General features: G+C 43.2%; 1 protein-coding gene and 1 long non-coding RNA gene across 2 annotated transcripts; one reads left to right on the top strand and one right to left on the bottom strand.

Moving 5' to 3' along the window:
* Positions 1-344: 344 nt before the first annotated feature.
* Positions 345-15,125, bottom strand: PTGER2 (prostaglandin E receptor 2). The gene is made up of 2 exons (XM_023255689.2): positions 14,157-15,125; positions 345-2,817 (listed from the first exon to the last, which is right to left on the bottom strand). The coding sequence occupies exons 1-2, from the start codon at positions 14,997-14,999 to the stop codon at positions 2,596-2,598; spliced, it is 1,065 nt and encodes a 354-aa protein (XP_023111457.1). The 5' UTR covers positions 15,000-15,125; the 3' UTR covers positions 345-2,595.
* A 97-nt stretch (positions 15,126-15,222) lies between these two features.
* On the top strand, positions 15,223-19,268 carry LOC123386080. The gene is made up of 2 exons (XR_006599596.1): positions 15,223-15,353; positions 15,783-19,268. It is a non-coding gene; the product is annotated as an uncharacterized LOC123386080 (long non-coding RNA).
* Positions 19,269-22,244: the final 2,976 nt, after the last annotated feature.

The following is a 22,244-nucleotide window of genomic DNA, read 5'->3' as shown; positions in this document are numbered from 1 at the left end:
TCACAATTCAATTCTCTGACATACGAGGCTAAGCTCCGTGTTTTTCATTTAAGTTGAAAATGAGTCAGTAATGGGGCGCCTGGGTGGCGCAGTCGGTTAAGCGTCCGACTTCAGCCAGGTCACGATCTCGCGGTCCGTGAGTTCGAGCCCCGCGTCAGGCTCTGGGCTGATGGCTCAGAGCCTGGAGCTTGTTTCTGATTCTGTGTCTCCCTCTCTCTCTGTCCCTCCCTCGTTCATGCTCTGTCTCTCTCTGTCCCAAAAATAAATAAATGTTGAAAAAAAAATTTTTTAATAAAAAAAAAAAAAAAAAAAAGAAAATGAGTCAGTAAACGTGAACAGATATGTCTGAGGTGATGGGATTTTTAGAAAGGAAATATTTACCCGTCTAATTTTTTCTGTTACCTTTAAATTGCCATTAATAATAGGTGATTGTCTATTACACAGGATTTTTACATTTGATTCCTTCTGTGTATATGCAAACAAAACAACAGGACTCAGCCATTTAATACAGTACAAGGAACAGGAGTACATCAGGAAACAAAGCTCTAGAAATCTACCAGTTCTTAAATAAATGGCTTCAACTTTTATATATTGGGCCCCCAGAGTAAATCATTTTGTTCCCACTAGAGATACTATGTCCAACTATGCCTTTTCTTGTTTTTTGTTTGTTTGTTTTTTAAGGTTCTCAGGCATTATTTCAGAATTTTGGGGTGATGGTGAGGTGAAGAGAAGGACTATAGTTAACATTTTCATTTGGTTTCATTTGGAGGAAAAAATAGTCATAAATCAATCTTTCATATTCAAAGTAACGTTAGAATTTTATGTTTAGGAATTACCCATGAGTATAATTATTAGTCCTGTTTAGAGCAATTTCTTAACTTCAGAATACTTGTTTGCAGGGAAGATTTATTTACATGTCCAGATTTCAGTTAAGTTAAATTTTGCCTGGTTTGTTTAAATCAGTAGGAAAGCAAACCATTTATTTATTCTTTTAAAAATAAGAGCTGATTTGACATAGATTGTGTCAAAATATACTGATGCTAGATTGGTTTGGAATCACTTTAAGTGATCACCTACTTTGATAACTACTTATAGGAAACGGTTTTGCGTAAGCAACTCAACGAGACCTTGGAAAAAACTGACATCCCCTTTTTGGTTTTTTATAATAGCTATCCTGTAATAACACACTGCAAAATAAATAAATAAATAAGGTGTTTCTACTATTCTGAAGATCATGCTGTAAGGAAAAAAAAATACTCGAATACCAAGTACTATACTGACTATTTTAACATTTAAATTACAATGAAACCATACTTTTAAAAACTTGCCAAAATATATATAATTTTTCCACTTTTATCTCCCTAAAAAATATATCTACTCTATAAACTGTTATTTGGGGGAACTCAACACTCTTCCATTTCTAAATTTTTGTTTCATAGTTTATTTTTGTGACATTTCAGATGAGTTTATGCAGGAACTAAGATGATTAAGCAGTGCAAATTTGCTGAAATATTTTAATGCCGGTATATTTTTATACCATGGCAAACATTTAGATTTAGAAACATATTAAGATATGACTCACTGTTGCATTATTTCCTATATAGTATGAGTCAAATCATGTTTCCTGGATAAAAACTTAGATGCATGAGTTTTGCTACAACAGTCACCTTATAAAGTAGATGTTAGTCACAGCCTCAGCATGAGCCTTAGAAGAGTTTCAGGGTTTACTGAGAATTGATCAGATATTTCCATTCTTAATTCTAATACTTGGTTGCAGACATAGCCCCATAGCCTCTCCCTGGAAATAGAATGAAGAATATTAATCAGAATTAACTCTCTCAATAGCCTATTATTTCTTGTTGAGAGGAAAATTCCGAAAGTGTTCTTCATTACTGTCGGCACAACGGACATTGTAAAATAAATAACCCGATACTTTGACACCCAGCTTCCGGAGGAGTAGTGAGAAGGTGACGTTAACCAGCTGAGCTTACTTACTCTTCCCACGCGTAATACTGTAGTGACGAGGGAGTCCTCCCACGTGCACAAATACGACACTACAAAGTGCCTGTGATTTCCAAATTCACTGGCCAAACAAAGGGTTTCTTAAGCAATCACAAGACACCAGGCGTGGTTGCTTCCTCGTATGGACTTCGTAGAGAATACATGTGAAGTTTTCTCTGGCCTGACTGTGCACCGTATGTTTACAGCGGCAGTAGCATAGATGATTGAAATCGAACACGCAGTAACTACTTAGGGTTTTAAACAAATTACAAAACCACATATGCTCTCATTCAACAGAAAGCTTAAATCAAAAGGCAACCGGATCCTAAATGCAGTTGGTTTTTTCTCAAAGGCCATGTAACATGCTCATCGAGGGCAGCTTTTATGTATTCTCCTGACACCTTCTGTGAAGTGCCTTGTCAGCACCTCTGTAGCACAAACTGCTGCTGAAACGTTTGTTTACTCTGTTTTATTAGGGTAGCTTCACTTTGTTTATAAACTAACTTTTTTCATTTCTCCAAGGAGCCATTTCAAAATGATCTTCCAGATGCTGGCTAACTAAGCACTTCTTAACTACTGTCCACAAAGGTCAATCTATTTACTGGCATTTGACTGTATAGAACAGGAAGTCTGTGCTGCATCTTGTGTTCTTAATGAAACCCGACAACACAGGACTGAACGCATTAGTCTCAGAACAGGAGGCCGAAGGATGGCAAAGACCCAAGGGTCGATTATTGAATTGATGGATAAAAATCTAAGAGCTTGGAGGTCCCACTTTTCTTTTCGGGAAGACGTTTCATTCATGTATGCAAAAATCTGTAAGAAGCAAAAAGGAAAAATTATATTAGTTTTATGTTGTAGCAGTGGGTGGGATTAGACGACGTGCAATTTCTTAAGATTTAAGAACAAAATGTGTGTGTGTGTGTGTGTGTGTGTGTGTGCGCGCGCGCGCGCCAGTAGGGGTAAAAGGTAGCAGAATCTCATTCTTCCATGTTTATTCTTGACAAAAAACTCTGAAATGTAAGCATTGTCTCCTTCTGACAGATGAGGACGTGAACTTCAGGAAAGTTAGTAACAATATGTTACATTTATTTAAAAAAATTTTTTTTAAATTTATTTTTGACAGAGAGAGAGACAGAGCATGAGCGGGGGAGGGGCAGAGAGACAGAGGGAGACACAGAATCCGAAACAGGCTCCAGGCTCAGCACAGAGCCTGACGCGGGGCTCAAACCCATGAACTGTGAGATCATGACCTGAGCCGAAGTCGGATGCTCAGCCTACTGAGCTACCCAGGCACCCCACAATATGTTACATTTATATCCAAACACTTAATCTGACTTAATTATCACAATTCAGGGAGAGAAGTCACCCAGAGCATGGGTTCTGGACATGGGACTGCCTGGCCTTGAATCCTGACTCCATAGATAGCTTTGGGACCGTTGGTAAGAAAACAAATCTTTGTGCCTCAGTTTTTACATCTGTAAAATGGGTGATAATGAAAACAGTACCTACTTCTTGGGTTTTTTGGGAGGATGACCGGAAGTAATATGTGCAAGCTATGTAAAACAGTGCTCACCCAGTAAGTACCCCACAATGTTAGTTGTCATTATCTCCTTCAGTGAGGACACCAAAGTGCAGAGAAGTCAGGTGACTTTCCCAAGTCCCCAAGGGCTGGTTAGTTGGCAGAGTTGGGACAAACATTCCAACTTCCTTGACAGCGAGTAGAGTGCTCAGCCATGTGCTACATTCATGGCTATAGCCTATCTTAGAACAAATGCCCTTAGAACAACCTCCTAAATACTGGAAAGCTGACACATCTTTGCCCATTGACCAATGTTTTCAAACTGGTATACCAGTTCCCATCTGATTCCTCACATATTTGGGGATCAATGCAAGTTCTGGTCAGATTCAAAGGAATGGAACAGTACATGCTCCATGAAGATCAAACACTCCCACATGGCTTACTGAAAAGAGGAAAACAAAGGGAAATCACACCCGACTTTAAAACCAGTTCTTTATAATGTTATAGGGACTTTCTTACCAGGGGGAGCCTGTGAGTTAGAGAGCTGCGACTTCTTTCCTCCAGGCTCCTTTGCCAGAAAAAGGAATGTTTTTTTTCCTTTCCTCCTGGTACTTACTCTGCAGGCATCTGGCAATTGGATATACAAAGCAAATTGCAGGGATGGAGAAGAGTAGTCATCTTTGGGTTGCTTATGTTAGGACAAGAGCAGGAAGGTTTGGCAGCCAGAGGTGTTTATGACAGAGAATCTTGGAATAGGGAATGGAGGAAAGACTTGGCAGATGAGCAAGGAAAAAGGAGAATTGATGGTGGATTTCCCTGATTATACAGAGAAAAGGAAAGTTAGGTGGGAATATGCAACAGAGCAATACTTTTCTTGTCAGCCAAACTATTTTGGATGGGAAATAGACAGTACTTATATGGTATATCCAAGGAGCAATTTTGAAGATTAGAATTTCAAGATAATGGTGTACAAAAGTCCAGTAGATTAAAATATATTAGTTAACACACACACATACAACTGACACTCTGTCATAGAAAAAGTCTGTAGCTGAACTTATGATCTAGTTTGGCCAAAGCATATGATGACCCTGAACTGGCTAGCCATAGCGGGCAGTGTAGACAGGGCTCAGCACTCTAGTGTCACACATGAAGATGAGTCAGGTTTTCAGTGGGGAATGACCCGTATCATAGTTCCTGATCTCATTAGAGAGCAATAGAGAGCAATGAGGAGTGAAAAATGGTTTTAGAGAATGAAGCAATTCTGTACTATTTGTTTCCTTTCCCTTTCATCCATCATACTGGGCAATTTTTAGAAATGCTTAAAATTTGTATTTCATGAGGTGGCCAAGATTTTGGAGGAGATAATTTCTTCTTTTACACTGGGAAAAGTGACATACTTTAGGGACCCTGAAGTTCATGATATAAGTTTTATCTTTTTTTACCTCACCATTTCCTTCCCCCACCCCCACCCCCACCCCCATGGTCCTTGTCTCTTGCCCAGAGCTCACCATTTTTGATGTTGTGGATCCTAGGTTTGTCTTTAATTGTAAAATACACATAGCATAAAAATCTACCATTTTAACCACGTTCAAGTGTAAAATCAGTAGCATTAAGTACATGTATATTGTTGTGCAACTATGTTGTTTATGTTTTTTTTATTTTCTGTATATCAAGATGTTTTGACATTTTAAAACCTTTCTGGTTGGGAAGAGATTGCCTCTCCCCAGGGCTAGCCATTCTTTTTTTTTTTTTTAATGTTTATTTATGTATTTTGGGAAAAAGAGAGAGAGAGAGACAGGGACAGAGGGAGGGAGGGAGGGAGGGAGGGAGTGGGGGACGGGGAGAGGGAGAGGGAGAGAGAGAATCCCAAGCAGGCTCCACACTGTCAGCACAGAGTGATGCAGGGCTCGATCTCGCTAACTGTGAAATCAGGACCTGAGCTGAAATCCTGAGTTGGACCCTTAACTGACTAAGCCACCCAGGTGCCCCAGGGCTAGCCATTCTTCAGAGACAGCCCAGGGCTCACCCAGGAGCTGTCCTGTGATATGCAAAGTAACCAAGCCTGAGCCCCTCCACGTGGTCCTGTATCCCAGGGGCAATATTCCTCTGGAGAGGCCCAGGCTGTCCTCTGGCTCCTGCTCCTTCTGCCCCCCCCCCCCCCCCCCCCCCCCCCCCCCGATCTACTCTAGTACCTTCCTTGCGGCTCTGGTGTTGTGCAGTGTTTGCTGTATGATACAACTTATTTTCCCGAGCCTTTCCTGTGCTCCTCTTCTGGCTGCACCGGACTGGCCATCACGTAAAAGAACACAGAATAGCAACCATCGCCACCATCCATCTCCAGAACCTTTTCTTCATCACCCCAACCTGAAACCCTGTACCCGTTAAACAATAACTCCACATTTCCTTCTCCCTCCAGCCGATCCTAGATTTTAATGAAAGGCTGACACATTGGATATATCAATTAATAACGTTTCACTGCTACTCTGAAATCAGCTTCCAAGGCTAATAGAATTTATACGTGTTTTTGCACACTTGACTAACAAATTTGCTATGAACAATCTAAACGAGTCAAGTTCAGTTTTGATTCCTTAGGATAGAGGCTCTCTCTACAGGGCTTTGCTAAGAATATAGAGTTTGATTTGGTACCTACAAGGTGGTATGGATCAAAATTAGTGTTCTTTAGATTTATCTTCTTTTTTTTTTAACATTTATTTATTTTTGAGACAGAGAGAGAGCATGAACAGGGGAGGGTCAGAGAAAGAGGGAGACACAGAATCTGAAATAGGCTCCAGGCTCTGAGCTGTTGGCACAGAGCCCGACGTGGGGCTCGAACCCACGAACCGCGAGATCATGACCTGAGCCGAAGTCGGACGCTTAACCGACTGAGCCACCCAGGCACCCCTAGATTTATCTTCTTTAGAACACTTTCAGCCTCTCATGGAAAGTTTCCTCTTGGCTCTGACTGGGTACTGTGATTCTGGGCTACTTTTCTACTGTTAATGCAACTCCATCGTGGTTTCAGAATTTGGGGGCAAATGAGAACTTTATTTGGTTGTTCACTGAAATCACCTGAGGACTGTTAAGACTACTCTGATGGCTTGCTCCCACCCCCAGATGATTCTAACATGCAACCAAGGTTGGGAACCACTGTTTTAGAACCTTTACCCAACCCCTGAAACAGCTGAAAATTATTCATTTATCACACTTAACAACAAAAGACCCATCAGTCAAACAAATGACGTTAGCTTCCAGAATTCAGTTCGTGATCATTACTATACAATCTGATTTTCCTTTGGAAATTGAACCCTATGTGGATAGCAGTTAATATTTACTGAAGACTTATGTGTGCCAGGCGTGGGGCTAAGCAATTTGTAAGTCTCATTCTGTTTAATCCTTACACAAACTTGCAAAATATGATTATTCCTGTTTTAGTGAGGAGGAAATCAAGGCCTAGTAGATTAGTTACCATGCCCCAAGTCACCCTCCAGGGAAGTAGGGAAGTCATGGAGGAGCCACACTCAAGCAGTGGGACCAAAACCCTCCTTTTAGCCACTACACAGTCTGCCACCTTCTCTGTAAACAACCTGTGATACAAAGGCTCACGTGAAGTTCACAGCTAACCGGTTACGGGTTTGTAAGAGGCTTGTTTGCAAAAGTGTTACAAAGGTTTGTGGCTATCGCTGCTCCTGTCTATATAGTTAAAAACCACAGCTATAGCTAAGTAGCTACTCGTCTTTCTTTGGGGTTTTTTTTTTTTCCCCCTTCACACTTTTTACAGTTAAACTGCAGGCAGAGACTGTCATAAGTTTACCTGCCTTGTGAAAGACATTAGGGTATCCTGCCTATGGTTTTGTATAATCCATTCTTGAAAAAACTTTTGGTGTCCACTATACTTCCAAAAACTTTTTTTAAACACAGAACCTTTGGGGGGACGTTATTTTCCAGGCATATGATGTTTTACAGAAATCCCTTCCCCCAAACCATAGGTGCTTTGTGGTAGAGGGGACGGGAGACTATTTCCCTAGGAAGACTGGGGCAGGGATATGGCTCCAGTACTAAAGAGTGTTCCCTGCCTTGTGCTTCAGGTGATCCCGGGACTGGACCCAAAAGAGAGTTCATGCTAAAGTTTGGAGCTCTGGGCCTGCACGTTCCAGGGTGCTGGCCCTTAACTCTTCGAGAAAAGGATAGGCAGGCACTGTGGAACATCTACCCCGAACTCCTATAAACACAAGATTTTGCAAATGATTTGAAAGTGATCCATGTGCTGCCCGTGTTGTGCAAGAACAACCCTGGTCTAAGGGAAGTTCTGGCCCTCCCCGCATGCACTTTCCCTATCCCTGGCCCTTCCCATCACCCATATGTCCTAACTGCAGAAGACTTAAGCCTAGTGTTCCGTTGGGGCAATTTTAGGCAGCAGATTATTCTGAGAAAAATGAAGCTTGGTGTATCTTGGCCATATAAACTGAGGCACAGTGGATGTGAGCTCAAGATAAGGGAGGGGAATGGTGGTCAGAAACCACAAAATAGAGGACAGGAGAAGCCACGGAAACCGAGCCAAGTTGCAGATTAACTGGGTCTTAAGCCTTGGTGGAAAGAGACTTGCTGTCCTCCTGAACACTGTGGGGAGATGAGTCCCTCACCATTTCTATTCTAGTCTATGCTATGCCATTCCATTCTTTTTTTTTTTTTTTTTACTTAATACTGTGATGGACTCTTGACATGCCAAAAAAGAAATACACCATCCCTAAAGCTGTTTTTCTATAAAGTGAGGGCCTGGCCTCAATTATCTGAAAGAGCAGTGATGACTAACTTAAAGGGTGTAGACATAATGTGCAGCTTTTCTTTTGGAGAAGAACTATGGCTCTTGCTGTCTAAATTTTAAAAATTCAGTGTAATTGTGTCTTTATTCACAACCACCATTTTATAATGGCGAAGGAAGAGGTGTCAACCGAAAACATTACTTTAGAGGAACATTCTCTTTTAAAATAATTTTTTTAATGTTTATTATTTTTGAGAGAGAGAGAAAGAGAGAGACAGAATGTGAGCAGGGTAGGGGCCAAGAGACAGGGAGAGACAGAATCCGAAGCAGGCTCCAGGCTCTGAGCTGTCAGCACAGAGCCGGATGCGGGGCTCAAACTCACAAACCGTGAGATCATGACCTGAGCCGAAGTCGGATGCTTAACCGACTGAGCCACCCAGACAGCCCTAAAGGAACATTCTCTTAAAAGGTCACATGTCTTAAAATGGTTTCACTAATCCCCAAACACATCGTTGGCGATGCATAAATGATAAAGGGATTTCCAGCCATTCATGGATAGAACTTAAAATATTACCAAACAAATTCATTGTGGTTATGCATGGAGAGTTCTGAGATTCTTTCATCCTTACTAGCATTGTGATATTTTGCACATACGTAATTGAAAAATTTCATATGTTTTACAACCCCCATTCATGTTACATTTTACATAAAGAGTTCCAGGAATGAACAGAAAACTCCAGTACTGTTTACTTGAGTTTGCTCTGTATTTTGAAGACCATATTTCCACTAATCAGACTGCCTAGAAATTATAGCCCTAAAGAATTTCTAAAGATGAAGACATTATTTTAGAATGAGCCAACGGTTCACTTTTGAAACTTCAGAACTGAATAATATCTTCTAATGGCAAGTGGAAAGCAGTTTAAAATGACCAGCAGTTATCCACAGCTATTGGGAATGTAGGGACTGAGTGGCTTGATGTGGGTTGGAAATTAAAATACAAACATTATCTGAGGCAAGATTGGAGGTCTGATATATTTTCTGTGTTCTGTTCCATTTCAGGAAGAAAGTTTCTATTTATCTCTGTGAAATGATGACAACAGCTGATCAACATAAGGAGGAATTCATTAATTTATACACTATCCCGTTAGTACATAAACAGTTTGGAATATGTTGTTGGTCCCATGCATGATTTCATATTGGACAGCCAAAATAATGTCATTTCCTGAAAATACCATTTTTTGTTCTGTTTTGTTTTTTTATCACGTAAGAAATGTTTTATGTGTACCAACAGAAGATTTTATGTGAGGGGTAATCTGATTATTTCTTAATTTAGACCAACATTTATATTAGCCAGTCTCCTTAAATCTCCGTCTCAGCCTTTTAATTCATAGGACTGTGGAGAAGAAAAAAGAAACCGCACACTTGGCCCCAGCTCCTTGATCTGGCATGCAGAAAAAGGTCTTTGCCATTTTATTTTTAAAGTGAACAAGTTGGAATTGAGACAAAGCGGTCCAGATATTTATAACATCCTTACCATTCTTTTGTGAAAAGTTGGATGAATCTTCTCATATGCAACCCCTGAAATGAGTACTTTCTCTCTGCTAGTACTGTGGCTAAGAGGACAGGCTCTGTGCTTCAACTGCCCGGCTGTGAACCCCAGTTCCAACACTCACTAGCTGTCGGACCCAGGGTAAGGTATTTGCCTCATCTGTAAAATGGGAACAATAATACTATCTATTTTATAGGTTGTTGTGAAGATAATAAGTTAGGTATGTAAAAATTAGCACTCAAAAGGTTAGCCATTTTGATGTTGATAATAATGATATTTGAGGGTGGAGCTTGACTTCATTATAAGGTGCTGGGCATTTTACATTTTGCTAGTTCCACTTCCAACCTTTGGAAGTCCTAGACTCATGTTCTTGGAGCAAGCAGTAATTCTAACCTTCCTACACCTTGGGACAATGGCTGACATAAATAGTTCCAGGTTTCCTAAATTCCCCACTCCCCTCCCTCCTTCCCTCCCTCCAGGCATGCTGGAAGAGGCTGGTGCCCCACTGGATACACAGCTGTCAAATCTCCTCTTTACTGGGCCAGTGGAGTGGTGTGGCCCACTTTTGAGGGACACAGAAAGCAGCTCTGTTATCCCGAGGAAGGAGTAGAGGTAGAGTAGATTGCTAGTACTTTCTGGGGACACAAGGAAGACAATTAGTTGAGATAGCTCATTCATAATCACTTTACATTGGTTACATTTTGAAGTGATAATATTTTGGATATTTGGGGTTAAATAAAATTGATGAATTTTTACCATTTCTCTTTACTTTTTGTTATTTGGCTAATAGAACATTACAAATTCCATATGTGGCACAAGTGTATTTCTATTGGACTGCATGTGTTCTGTTAGAGGAACAGGAGAACTTCTGAACGCAATCACAGGTCTTTGCCTTGTCCCGGTTAGGGTGCGTGGAAATGATTACTGCCTTGTATGGGAGATTGGTGTAGGCCATTTCTGACCACAATTTTCGTGTGGGCCAAGTAGACAAAAAGGACATGAGCAGAAGGTGCCCCCCAGGGCCCATGGCAAGCATTCTGAAATAACAGAATGTATGCACCAAACAGTAGCTGTGATTTTTAAATCATCAGATAAGCTCTCCATGAAATAACTTAAATCAGGATACTGCAGCATTTCATAAGGTTTCAAGTGCTATGTAAATGAAAGATTCTAACAAGCACCAATAATCTATTGACAAAGCAAATTAGTGAGCGGTCAATGTAAATTTCCTTATTCAAAGATGGCTTGAGGGGCACCTGGGTGGCTCAATCGGTTGAGCACCAACTCTTGACTTGGGCTTGGCTCACTCAGGTCATGATCTCAGGTCGTGGGATCGAGCTCTGAGTCAGGTTCCATGCTGAGCATGGCTCCTGCTTGAGATTCTCTCCCATTCCTCTCCCTCTGCTCCTCCCCCAGTTTCTCTCTTTCTCTCAAAAATAAAATAAAATTAGAAGAAAAAAAAAAAGATGACTTGATACTTCCCATTTAAGGTACAGTTCAAATACCTGTTTGGGGCCTAGTGAGTTACCTACACTTCATCTGCATAACTTGTCATGTTAGCCCCAAGGTGAGAATCAGTGTCTGACTTTCTGATTATGTTCACTCTAGGCTTTTTCCCTGTTCTTTGGGAATCTTTGCCATGCATACATGCAGAAGCAGACCTGGATAATATTTGCTGATAGTATCAAAGCCACTATCATAAAGTGCCCTCATAATCCTCATCTGGTGTCCCCAACCCATAAACAGGCGATCTAAATAAAAACACAGCTTCAAAGTGAATCTCCTACTCCCCACTCCTTCTAACCAAACTTCTAGGCTCTAAGCCCCTTGCATCTGGCAACTCTGGAGCAGTCTCTGGCTTAATAGTAAATAAAGGGGGAAAATAAATTTTCATATGAATATGTGTATGTATACACAGAGGGCTTGAAAATCAACATACAGCAATAACCGAGATCTCATGATAAAAGGCAAATTTATTTGAAAATGGGAACCTGTTGAAAATCACTGCCTTTATCTTTTATATTGTATGTATGCAGTGGATTAGTCATGATCAGAAGAGAGACTTTTTCCTCCTGCTGTCTTCCTCTAAAGGGCTTAGGGAATAACAATCCTTTTCACAAGCCTGTGGTCCTCTCTGAGCCCATTCCCAAGGTATTTAATTGGCTGGGGAAGGGGTATTTTTATATATATGCACTCAAAGATCACAGAGGAAACTCCAAGAACTGACCTCCCAATTTGCACCAGGCCAAGACCAACACTACCCACATCAGAAAGGGTTAATGGCCTCTGAGTTGTATTCTAAGTTGCTTAGTGGAACTAGACATTCTTTCTCTCAAAGACACATGTTCTGCATATTAGTCCTGACCACCCCCCCCCCCCAAAAAGGTGATTTAATTCCTATTATGCCACCAAACATTTCTACTAGTAAAACAAAAGAAACACATAGAAGTCATGTCAGTTTCTATATCACAGCCTTTCTGTTGCACAAACTCCCTGGTTCAGGGTGGAATGGAAGATGTGGCCTCTCGTGGTCCTACTTCATTTCAGAAGAGGGCACCTTTGTGTAACTTATTGATTCAGACCAGCTTCTGCCCCAACAGAGAATGGGGGGTAGAAGTGTGAGGACAATGGGGACCAGAGAGAAGAGAACATAGCTATGAATCCAAGTTAATTTAGGGGGCAAGGTGTCCTTTTCCACCCTGGAGGATGAGTATATGCAAGTAATCAAAAGCAGTGATGGAGGCGGGAAGTAAGATAAAGTCACTTCTCTAGCTTCTACAGGTCAGACCTGATATTGGTAGGCACTATCCATCTCTTCTTTTCTCCAAGACGGTGCCAGGAGGGAGTTATGGCCAACTGCTTACATCCTTCAGGGTCAACCTTGTTCTTTTTTTTAAACAAAACAAAACAAACAAACAAACAAACAAAATATATATATATAATATACACACACATATATATATATATTTGTATATATATTTGTATATATATATGTGTGTGTATATTATATATATATATATATATATATATATATATATATATATATATATTTGAGAGAGAGGGAGAGAGACATAGAGCACAAGCGGAGAAGGGGCAGAGAGAGAGGGAGACACAGAATCTGAAGCAGGCTCTGAGATGTCAGCACAGAGACTGATGTGGGGCTCGAACCCACAAACCATGAGATCATGACCTGAGATGAAGTCGGGGCCTTAACCAACTGAGCCACCCAGGCGCCCCTCAGCCTTGTTCTTTTGAAGACTGGGAAGTGGCGCTGCGAAACTCCCAGTCCCCAGCTTCCAGTATGAGGCCAGTGCCTGCTCAGACACATTCCGGGCTCTGCTACCTGTTCCACCAGAGGAGACTCAAACTCACAGCATTATAGAGCTGACTGCTAAGCCTGCACCAAACCAGGCCAGCACCCATCCCCGAACCTAGGCACCCATCTTCAGTTCCCCAGGCAGCCTCTGGCCTGCTGGGTCATGGCACATGCTGTACATGCCTAACTCTCCCAACCTTGAGATGGACCGGCCATTCCTGTGTGGCTTTGTGCTCATAAAGCGTATGACTCTAAACTGAAGAACCCCTGTAGATATTTCTGATAGTGATATGAAAAGAATACTTTGTAAGAGGGTACAAATGCCTTCTTTAGAGGAATTGCAAAAGCTTAGCGAGGGGTTTCTCCAAGCAACCAACTTTGCCTTTAATTAGCATTATGGACATATTATGAGGTCCACGTTTTTTCATGGCCACAAAGAGTTACATCCCCAATAGGTAAACGGGGAAACTTGTGAACTGTTTGCTGAACTTTTATGACAAGTAATGAATGCTCTGACTTTATCAACAGGGACCCTTCTCAATGGCAGCTGGAATGCTGTGGGTTGGCCACCACATTGTGTGTTGGGAGAAACAGAAGTCAAAGCACAGAGAACACAGACCCATGGGTAGGGGGTACAGGAAGGTGACCTGAAGCTCAGGGAAGTCAGGTTGTAACTGATACCCATCCAAAGGTGGAGGGGGCTGCCTCCTCCACAGGCACTGAGCCAGGCTAGCAGAGGCTGGGATGGGGGTGGGGGGTGGCTTTTAACCCTCTGACAGTGGTCTGGGCTGGCTTAGTGGAGGGTCAAGGCTCCCTTTCAGGGGACTGTACTAGGTGTAAGAAACACTAGCATAGAGTCAGCGGGTTAGGGGAGCAGGGAAGTGGGGTAAAGGTGAGAAGCCAGAGGGAGAAGGCTCTAGGCCTCCCCAGGACCTATTCTTACAAGTTGCAAAAGTGAGTCAGAAGGCTGCCCAGAGCCGGACTATGGAAACCAAGTGGCTTAACTTACTGTGAAAGGCAAGGAGCACACAGCAAAGGTGATGGTCATAATAGCCAGGAGAATGAGGTGGTCTGTCTCCTCCGCCATGGACAGCCTTTCCCCTCTCCTGCGGGCCCCAGGGGCGTCCCGGCAGCTGCCCAAGGAGGGCCCGCAGCGGCTTCTCCTGCTCCGACGGTGCATGCGGATGAGGTTGAGGATGACGCTGAAGTTGCAGGCGAGCACCGCGACGATGAGGAGGAGCAGCAGGGTGGCATACAACTGCAGGTACGTAGTCTGGCCGTGCTCGATGAAGCACCACGTCCCGGGGCAGTACTGGACGTACTGCCCGTAGTTCAGCAACGGCAGCGAGCAAAAGAGTAGGGAGACGGCGTAGATGGTGGGCAGCACTGCCAGGCCGCTGCGGCGCGTGACACGACGCTGGTAGAAGTAGGGGTGCCCGATGGACAGGTAGCGCTCCAGGGCCATGGCGAAGAGCATGAGCATCGTGGCCAGGCTGAAGAAGGTCATGGCGAAGGCGAAGTAGGTGCACGCACGGCTCTCAGGCGCCAGCGCCACCAGGGTCTGGTTCCGAGCGTAGGAAGCCAGCACCACCGGGCTGATGAGGCAGGTCCCAAGCAGGTCGGTGAACACCAGCTCTGTCACCAGCACGTGGAACAAGGAGACCGAGTTCCCGCGTCCCGCGCTGCGTCCCGCGTCGCCCCGCCAGCGGCGCGCCAGCAGCGCCAGAGCGATGAGGTTCCCCAGCACCCCGGCCGAGAACATCACCGAGCTGATGGCCGGGCTTTCGCCGGAGGGGAGCCACTGCCGGGACCCGCAGTCCTCGGGCCAGGAGTCATTGGAGATATTGCCCATGGTGGAGCGCCGGCAGGAGAGAGGCGCCCTCCTCTCCCGGCTCGTACCTGGGAGGAGGAGGGTCTGAAAGCGCTCCGGCACGCAGAGGGAAAGGGGGAGGGATCCTAGTCCAGAGCCCCCTTCCGGCCCCCAGCGCGCCCAGGGCAGGCTCGGCCCCAGGGCTCGCGTCGCTCCGGGAGAGGCCACTAGGCTGCAGCATCCGGGCGGCGCTCAGGGCTCCTCTGCCGATCCGCGCTCCTCTCGGCCGCGGCCCCGCGCCCAGGGGGCGGTCGCCACCACTCCGCACCCGCCTGGGGACGGACTCAGAAGCGGAGTCACCGTCCCCAGGGCTAGCGCCCGCAAGCCGCCCCAGAGGTGGGACGCGCGCGTCCCACCCCGTGGGGGCACTGCGAGTTCACTGCGAGGTCCTCAGCGGGGAGAGGGGAGGAGACGGCCCCGACCCCGAACGCCGGCCCGGCCTGGCCCCGCGGGCGCTGGGCTGGAGCTGCGCTGTGGCCCCGCTTCCACCCCAACCCTGGGCAGTGGGTGCTGGAAGCCGCACGGCCGCCGACCTCGGCTAGGAAGTGTTGAGCCCAGGCTGGGAGCGAGAGCGGGGCACTTGTGGGGTGTGCGCAGAATTCACGGAAGGCGAAAACGGGAAAGCAAGAGTGACTCACCAGACAATGGAGAAGTTTGGAGGGCCAGTCCCGGCCGTGTGCATAAGAAGGGAACAACAGACACTAAAGACAGCTTGCAGTAAGATCAGTGTTCTTTTTCTTTTTTCTTTTCTTTTAACATTCTCAGGAAGATAAGCCAAGGGGCCGGGACCAAAATTGGGAGGAAGTTGAAAGTACGCCTGGTGGGTGTGAGGAACCGAACCAGGCGCGCCGCTGAGCTGCCTGTTGCATTGTCGGCTTTGATTCGGTTGCCAGCATTTCGCCTTTTCCTGTGTCAACACCAGAACGGCTAACCACTCGTTACAGCAAGCAAGCAAGAATGAAAAGAAAAAAGAGAAAGAAATGTTCCTGATGTGTGGAATTGTGTTTGTGAACACAGCTGGAAAGCACCCCACGGCGGCTCTCCACTCAAGATCGGCCCTGAGAGAAAATTCTGCTCAGGATTAATCTTTTCATGTTAACTGTGCAGAGCACATTTGGAAAGACCCATTCCTGGTAAAGTGTATTACTAAATGGCCAGTTTTAGAAACTAGGGCTGACAAACGTGTCACAGTTGCAGACTCCTGAAAATGGGCTGGTGTTTAAAACAACAACAAAAAATCCAGTTTGATGGTCGAAAGGGGGTAATTCTATTCTGTGAGGAAGGTCATAGTCACTTGGGGACGGGAGGAAGACTGGGAGGTGGAAGGATCTGCATAGGGAACAGGCAAGGGGAAAAAGTCATTAGGGTGGAAGAAAGAAAAAATTACCTGTTGAAGAACACATCTTACTCGCCATGAATATGTTAGCTCACCTTGATACTTGGTCTGGGAATTGGAATGGAGATGGGGCTCCCAAAGGACAAGTTCACAGGGAGTCTATTTTTCTCAAATAAGGAGTTCAGCAGTCACAGGTAGGTGGGCTTCTCAGGACCCACCTCCTTCTGTTCTCCAGCCCTTTATTCCTAGCATACCAGCTTTCAGTCTACATGTTCTTTCCCCATGTAGTCACCAGTCAGGATTCAACCAGAGAAAAAGAACCACTATAAGTGATGAAGAACGACAGATTTATTGTTAGGCACCAGATCTGTGCTGTTCAACATAGTAGCCACTAGCCACATGTGGCAGTGTAAATGAATTAAGATGAACTGAGAGTAAAAATGTAGTTTCTCGGTTGCACTAGGTACACTTCAAGTGCTTGATAGCCACATGCATGTGGCTAGTGGCTATCGTTGGGCAGCTCATATACAAAACATTTCCATCATCACAGAAGTTCTATTGGAGAATGAGGCATCGGACCTTACATGATTGTGAGAGCTCATTGAGAAGTCTGTTCAAAGCTGTTTGAGGTCTTTGATTCTAGTGTTGAATGTGAAATCACCATAGGTCAGACAGAATGGCAGTCAGGGTAGAAAGCTAGACCTGGATAAAAGCAAGTACAGGCTTGGAACCTGCAGGGGCTAACTGGAATTCATGAAAAACTAGAATCCTCTAAGACAGACTGGATTTGTGTGTGTCCCTCACTACCTCTGACCTTGATAACAGGCATACTGCAGAAGAAGCTGGCATCCTTCATGGGGCTGCACATGCACTTGGCTTAGGACACGGAGAAACTGAAGGAGGACACCCGACCAGCAAGGTGAGCCAGCAGATGAGTGACAATGTACTAGAGTCACCACTGTGCCTGGAGCCCTTGCATTGTCCTTCAGAGCATGAAAACCATGGCTGCTGCTTCGCCGCTGCCCTCTCAATCACATACAGCACTTCTCTTGTGGCTAATGCTAACCTTGAAACCGTGCAGAATTCTGGAGAACAGATCCTGCTCAGCTGAGTTGACCCACTATAAAGTTACCACACTGCCCCGTGGGTCCAGGCATGAAGTCTGCATTGAAAGAGGAAGGTGAGAAAGAGGCAGCTCCTGTGAGCTCTCTCTTGTGCCTGTTTCTTTCATCATGAAAGCTAGTTTTCTAGAAACACCTCGGTAGACTTCCCTTTGTGTCTCTTTAGCCAGAACGTGGTAAATTGGCCACTCCTTAGCTCCATAGGAAGCTGAGACGAGGGTATTGGGCATTTCCAGCTTCTTCCAGAGTAGAGACAGGCAGGGGAAAACGGGCTGGGAGTGGCATTGGGTTAGTCAGCCTCTTGTCCACTGTTGTGCACAGTGCATTCCCTACTATCCCCTCTGTGGAGCCTGAAAGGAAGGGCAAGAACACCCATTCCAAGTTGCACCCATTGCATTTGAAGAAACTGAGGCACAGAAAAGTTGATGATCTTACCCAAGGACATACAAAGTTAGTGCAAAGCTAGGCGTATGGAAGCCAGACCGCCTCAATTACATTACAGACCCCTGCATATTGCACACATTGTCCATTTAAGGCCAGAAAGGAGTACATGGCAAGATACCCATCCTCAATACTGCATTAGAGCTCCCTGGCAAATCACCCAACACAATTTAGATGTTACTTTTTGCCTGACATATTGGTGAAATTTGAAAAGATTACACATATCCAGTATGACCAGAGAGAGAAAGAGAGAGAGAGAGAGAGAGAGAGAGAGAGAGAGAGAGAGAGAGAGAGAGAGAAATGGGCTTACTATTGGTGGAAGTGTGAGTGTGGCTACAGCCTTCTTGGTGAGAATGGTCTGTTAATTATCACAAATTTTGAATATGCTTCAGCCCAGAAATAATGTTAAAGAAATGTACTGCCTCAGGAGACATAATCTGACAAATACACAAAGTTACCATATACGCACAGCAGAAAGAATGTTCGTTATTGCAAGAATCTAGAGGACTTCCATAGAGGACTTGTTTAATAAATTTTGATATACCTATGCAATGGATTATATAGTTGCTGAAAAGGATGATATGTATCTGTAGTTCTTGATAATGATCTTTACCACATATTGAGTTAAAACATGTATATTATTTCATTCATATAAAATGATATGTATAAGCATTTGCATAGAGCAGCATCTAGAAGGATGTTCACCAAAATGTTAGTAGTAATTTCTCAGGGCAGTACTTTTTTCTTTATGCCTGTTTGTTTTGACTGATTTTTCTATAAATATGTATTACCTTTATATTAGGAAATGCAAGGAAGCTGCATTAGAAAAAATTTTTAGAAAAAATCACTGGAGGAGACTGTTCTTTCTACTTGGCAGAAAGAAGGGAGTTAGATGCTAATGTTTTAAATTATCTTCCAGTTCTACCGTTAAGGTCTTGCCAATTGTTTGAGGCTGATCGCGAAGAGTGGAGATGTATCCTTATATTTTTTACAAGGATTTTTGCAACTGTCCTTATTTGAAGATTGGAAATAATCACGCATTTCACACCATTTCTAATAAGACGGTGCCCTGCCCTACTTCAAGTGACTGCTTTGACATTAGATTTTTGTCATCCCTTAACACAATTCTGTCATCACCAGGAAGTCCCTGTCTTACAAAGGTGGAAACAAAATGTCAACCAAAGGGTCCAAAAAAACAAAAAAACAAAAAACCTCAAAACGCAGTCAATAGAAACCAACTTTGAGATAGGTTCAAAAAAAATTAAAGGTAACTAACTATTAAGTGGGCAGGTAGAATCTTACTGGAGAAATAGAAACTATAAAAAAAAAAAAAACGGAGTGGAAATTCTAGAACTGAAACAGCAGCTTGTATTTGGCAGAAGAAAGAGTGAGCTTAAAGACTAATCACCTCTGGTCACCCTGCTTTCCATGTTATCATTACTTTTGCGCTCACTGGAAATATTCACACACTTTCCATACCATGCAAGGCTTGCCCCATTTACCTATCAAGAGATGCATGGGTTTTCTGTGCTCTCGGATACCTCAAACCTCTCTGGGATCTGGGGTGCAGGGCCACATTATCTAGGAAACTCCAGTGTTCACATCTAAGCTAACTCTTGTTCTCTTGAACTTCTCCTTCTCTCTTTCACAGCTTGTGGACCCAGGTGGGGAAGAAGTAGGACAACTTTACTCTTCCTCATCTCTGACCTAGGTCTCCTCTACCTAGGTCTCCTCTACTCTAGTCTTTCAAAAGTCCTAAGCCAAACATTGTGTTCTGTTACATTGTTCTTTCTTTGAGGCAGTTAGCATAGCACACCCTAGCTGCTGCTAAAACTAGGCAAAGGGCTCACTTATCAGCCAAGCACTGGGCAAAAAAATTCACAGGTTAATATGTCAAATTGTAACATTTACATTCACCTAGGTGTGTGTATATCCGAGGCTTGGTGAGACTTATTACAACCTCATAGGATTGTTTGAGAAACAATTTGATAAAGTCTTTGCAAAACCTGGGTCAATACAAAGTGCTTTACAAACGGATGTAGGAGTACAACAGTTCTCTTGTCTTTAGACGGGAAATATCACAGCTGCTTATTAGCTCCAGGAGTTCGATCAAATGAGTCACTCCAATAATGTCAGGAAGGTAGATTGCCTGTGATTCTTATTTCTTTTCTAAGATTGATAGAGAACAAAGAATCCAATATAGTAATGAAAATTCTCTTTTCTGAGAAATGTTGCCTTCCAACGACAAAACCGACTACAGGGCAGAAAACCACACATAACACAAGAATAAGGCTATAGTTATTCAGCTTGTTTGTATAACGTGGCAACTCATTACAGAAATTTTGGAAAAATTAGAAGGAAGCAAAAAGTCATCTATGAATGTGTATCCTTTGAAAATGACCACTCTTAACATTTTGATGTGTTTCTTTCATTTTTTATTCTACGCATTTTTTGTTTTCATGGATGTGATAATATTGTATCTAAATTTTTCTGTACTGTTTTTTTAAAAAACTTAAAAGTAGGGGCACTTGGGTGGCTCAGTCAGTTAAGCATCCGACTTCAGCTCAGGTCATGATCTCACAGTTTGTGGGTTTGAGCCCTGCTTTAGGTTCTGTGCTGACAGCTCAGAGCCTGGAGCCTGCTTGGGATTCTGTGTCTCCCTCTCTCTCTGCCCCTCACCTGCTCATGCTCTGTCTCTCAAAATAAATAAATCAACATTAAAATTTTTTTAAAAAATATAAAGTATATTGAATAGCTTATATTGCAATATGCATTAAAGGCCTTAAAAATGTGCATGCTCTGAGATCCAGAAATTGCACTCTAGAGATCTATAATCCATTATTTATTCATTCAGCAACAATTTATTAAGGCATATATTTACTGAGGCAGCACAGTAAAGTTTTAAGAGCAGGGGTTCTAGAGTGACATTGCTTTGGTTTTAAGTTTTTATTTAAATTTCAGTCAGTTAACATACAGTGTTATATTAGTTTCAGGTGCAATATAATGATTCAGTAATCCCATACATCACTTGGTGCTCATCACAAGTGCATTCCTTAATCCCCATCACCTATTTCACCCATTCCCCACACCTCCCCTCTGGTAAACATAAGTTTGTTCTTTATAGTTAAAAGTCTGTTTCCTGGTTGGTCTCTCTCTCTCTTCCCCAGCTTTGCTCATTTGTTTCGTTTCTTAAATTCCACATATGAGTGACATCATATGGTGTTTGTCTTTCTCTGACTTATTTCACTTAGCATTATTACCCTCTGGTAGATCCATCCATGTCATTGCAAATGGCAAGATTTCATTCTTTTTTATAGCTGTATAATATTCCATTGTGGGGGTGTGGGTGTCACACACCCACCACATCTTCTTTATCCATTCATCAATCGATGGACATTTGGGCTGTTTCCATAACTTGGCTATTGTAGATAATGTTGCTATAAACATTGGGGTGCACATATCTTTGAATTAGTATTTTTGTATCCTATGGATAAACATTTAGTAATGTGATTGCTGGATCATAGGGTAGTTCTATTTTTAACTTTTTGAGGAACCTCCATATTGTTTTCCAGAGTGGCTGCACCAGTTTGCATGCCCATCAGCAGTGAAGAGGGTTCCCCTTTCTCCGCATCCTCGCCAACAACTGTTTCCTGTCTTGTTAATTTTAGTCATTCTGACTGGTGTGAGGTGATATCTCATTGTTTTGATTTGCATTTCCCCGATGATGAGTGATGGTGAGCATCTTTTCATGTGTCTGTTCGCCATCTGGATGTCTTCTTTGGCAAAATGTTCATGTCTTCTGCCCATTTTTAATTGGATTATTTTTTTGGGGGGGTGTTGAGTTTTCTGAGTTCTTTGAACTCAAATTTTAGTTCTGTCGTTAGGCAAGTTATCTTACTTCTATGCATCTCAATTTCCTCATCTGTGATATGAGGATAATAATATGACTTACACCTTTAAAGGCTGTGGTTGAACTGAGGGCCTGGCCCATACAAAGCACTCAGCAGGTGTCAGCTGTTTTATAATTGAGCCAGGTCCTGAGAGATGCTAATATAGTCCCTGCCCTAAAGAAGCTTATAATCAGATAATAATAATGAAAAGACTACCATTTTTTAAGGGCTTCCTATATCCCCCAAACTGTTGAAGGCTTCATACACATTTCATTAATTTTTATAACAATTCTATAGGAAGGGTCACAGAGAGCCTTGTTTTAGGGAGGAGCAAACAGATGAGGCTAAATACTCAAAGTTGTAAATATAAGAAGTTCCTTTCATTACCTTCTATATGTTGGCTTTAGGAACTAACTTAAATGTCAAGTAAAAGGAAGTT

The sequence above is a fragment of the Felis catus genome, chromosome B3, assembly GCF_018350175.1.
Source record: "Felis catus isolate Fca126 chromosome B3, F.catus_Fca126_mat1.0, whole genome shotgun sequence".
Lineage (NCBI taxonomy): Eukaryota > Metazoa > Chordata > Mammalia > Carnivora > Felidae > Felis > Felis catus.
The sequence above is the reverse complement of the archived record's forward strand: the minus strand, read 5'-3'. Positions and strand labels throughout refer to the sequence as shown.

What these genes read in the sequence shown, in the direction of transcription:
- PTGER2 (XM_023255689.2), bottom strand. Translation starts at nt 14,999, where the DNA reads ATGGGCAATATCTCCAATGACTCCTGGCCCGAGGACTGCGGGTCCCGG. An exon ending in TGTGCTCCTTGCCTTTCACA is followed by an intron (nt 2,818 to 14,156) that starts GTAAGTTAAGCC and finishes TGCTTCTTACAG; the next exon opens with ATTTTTGCATACATGAATGA.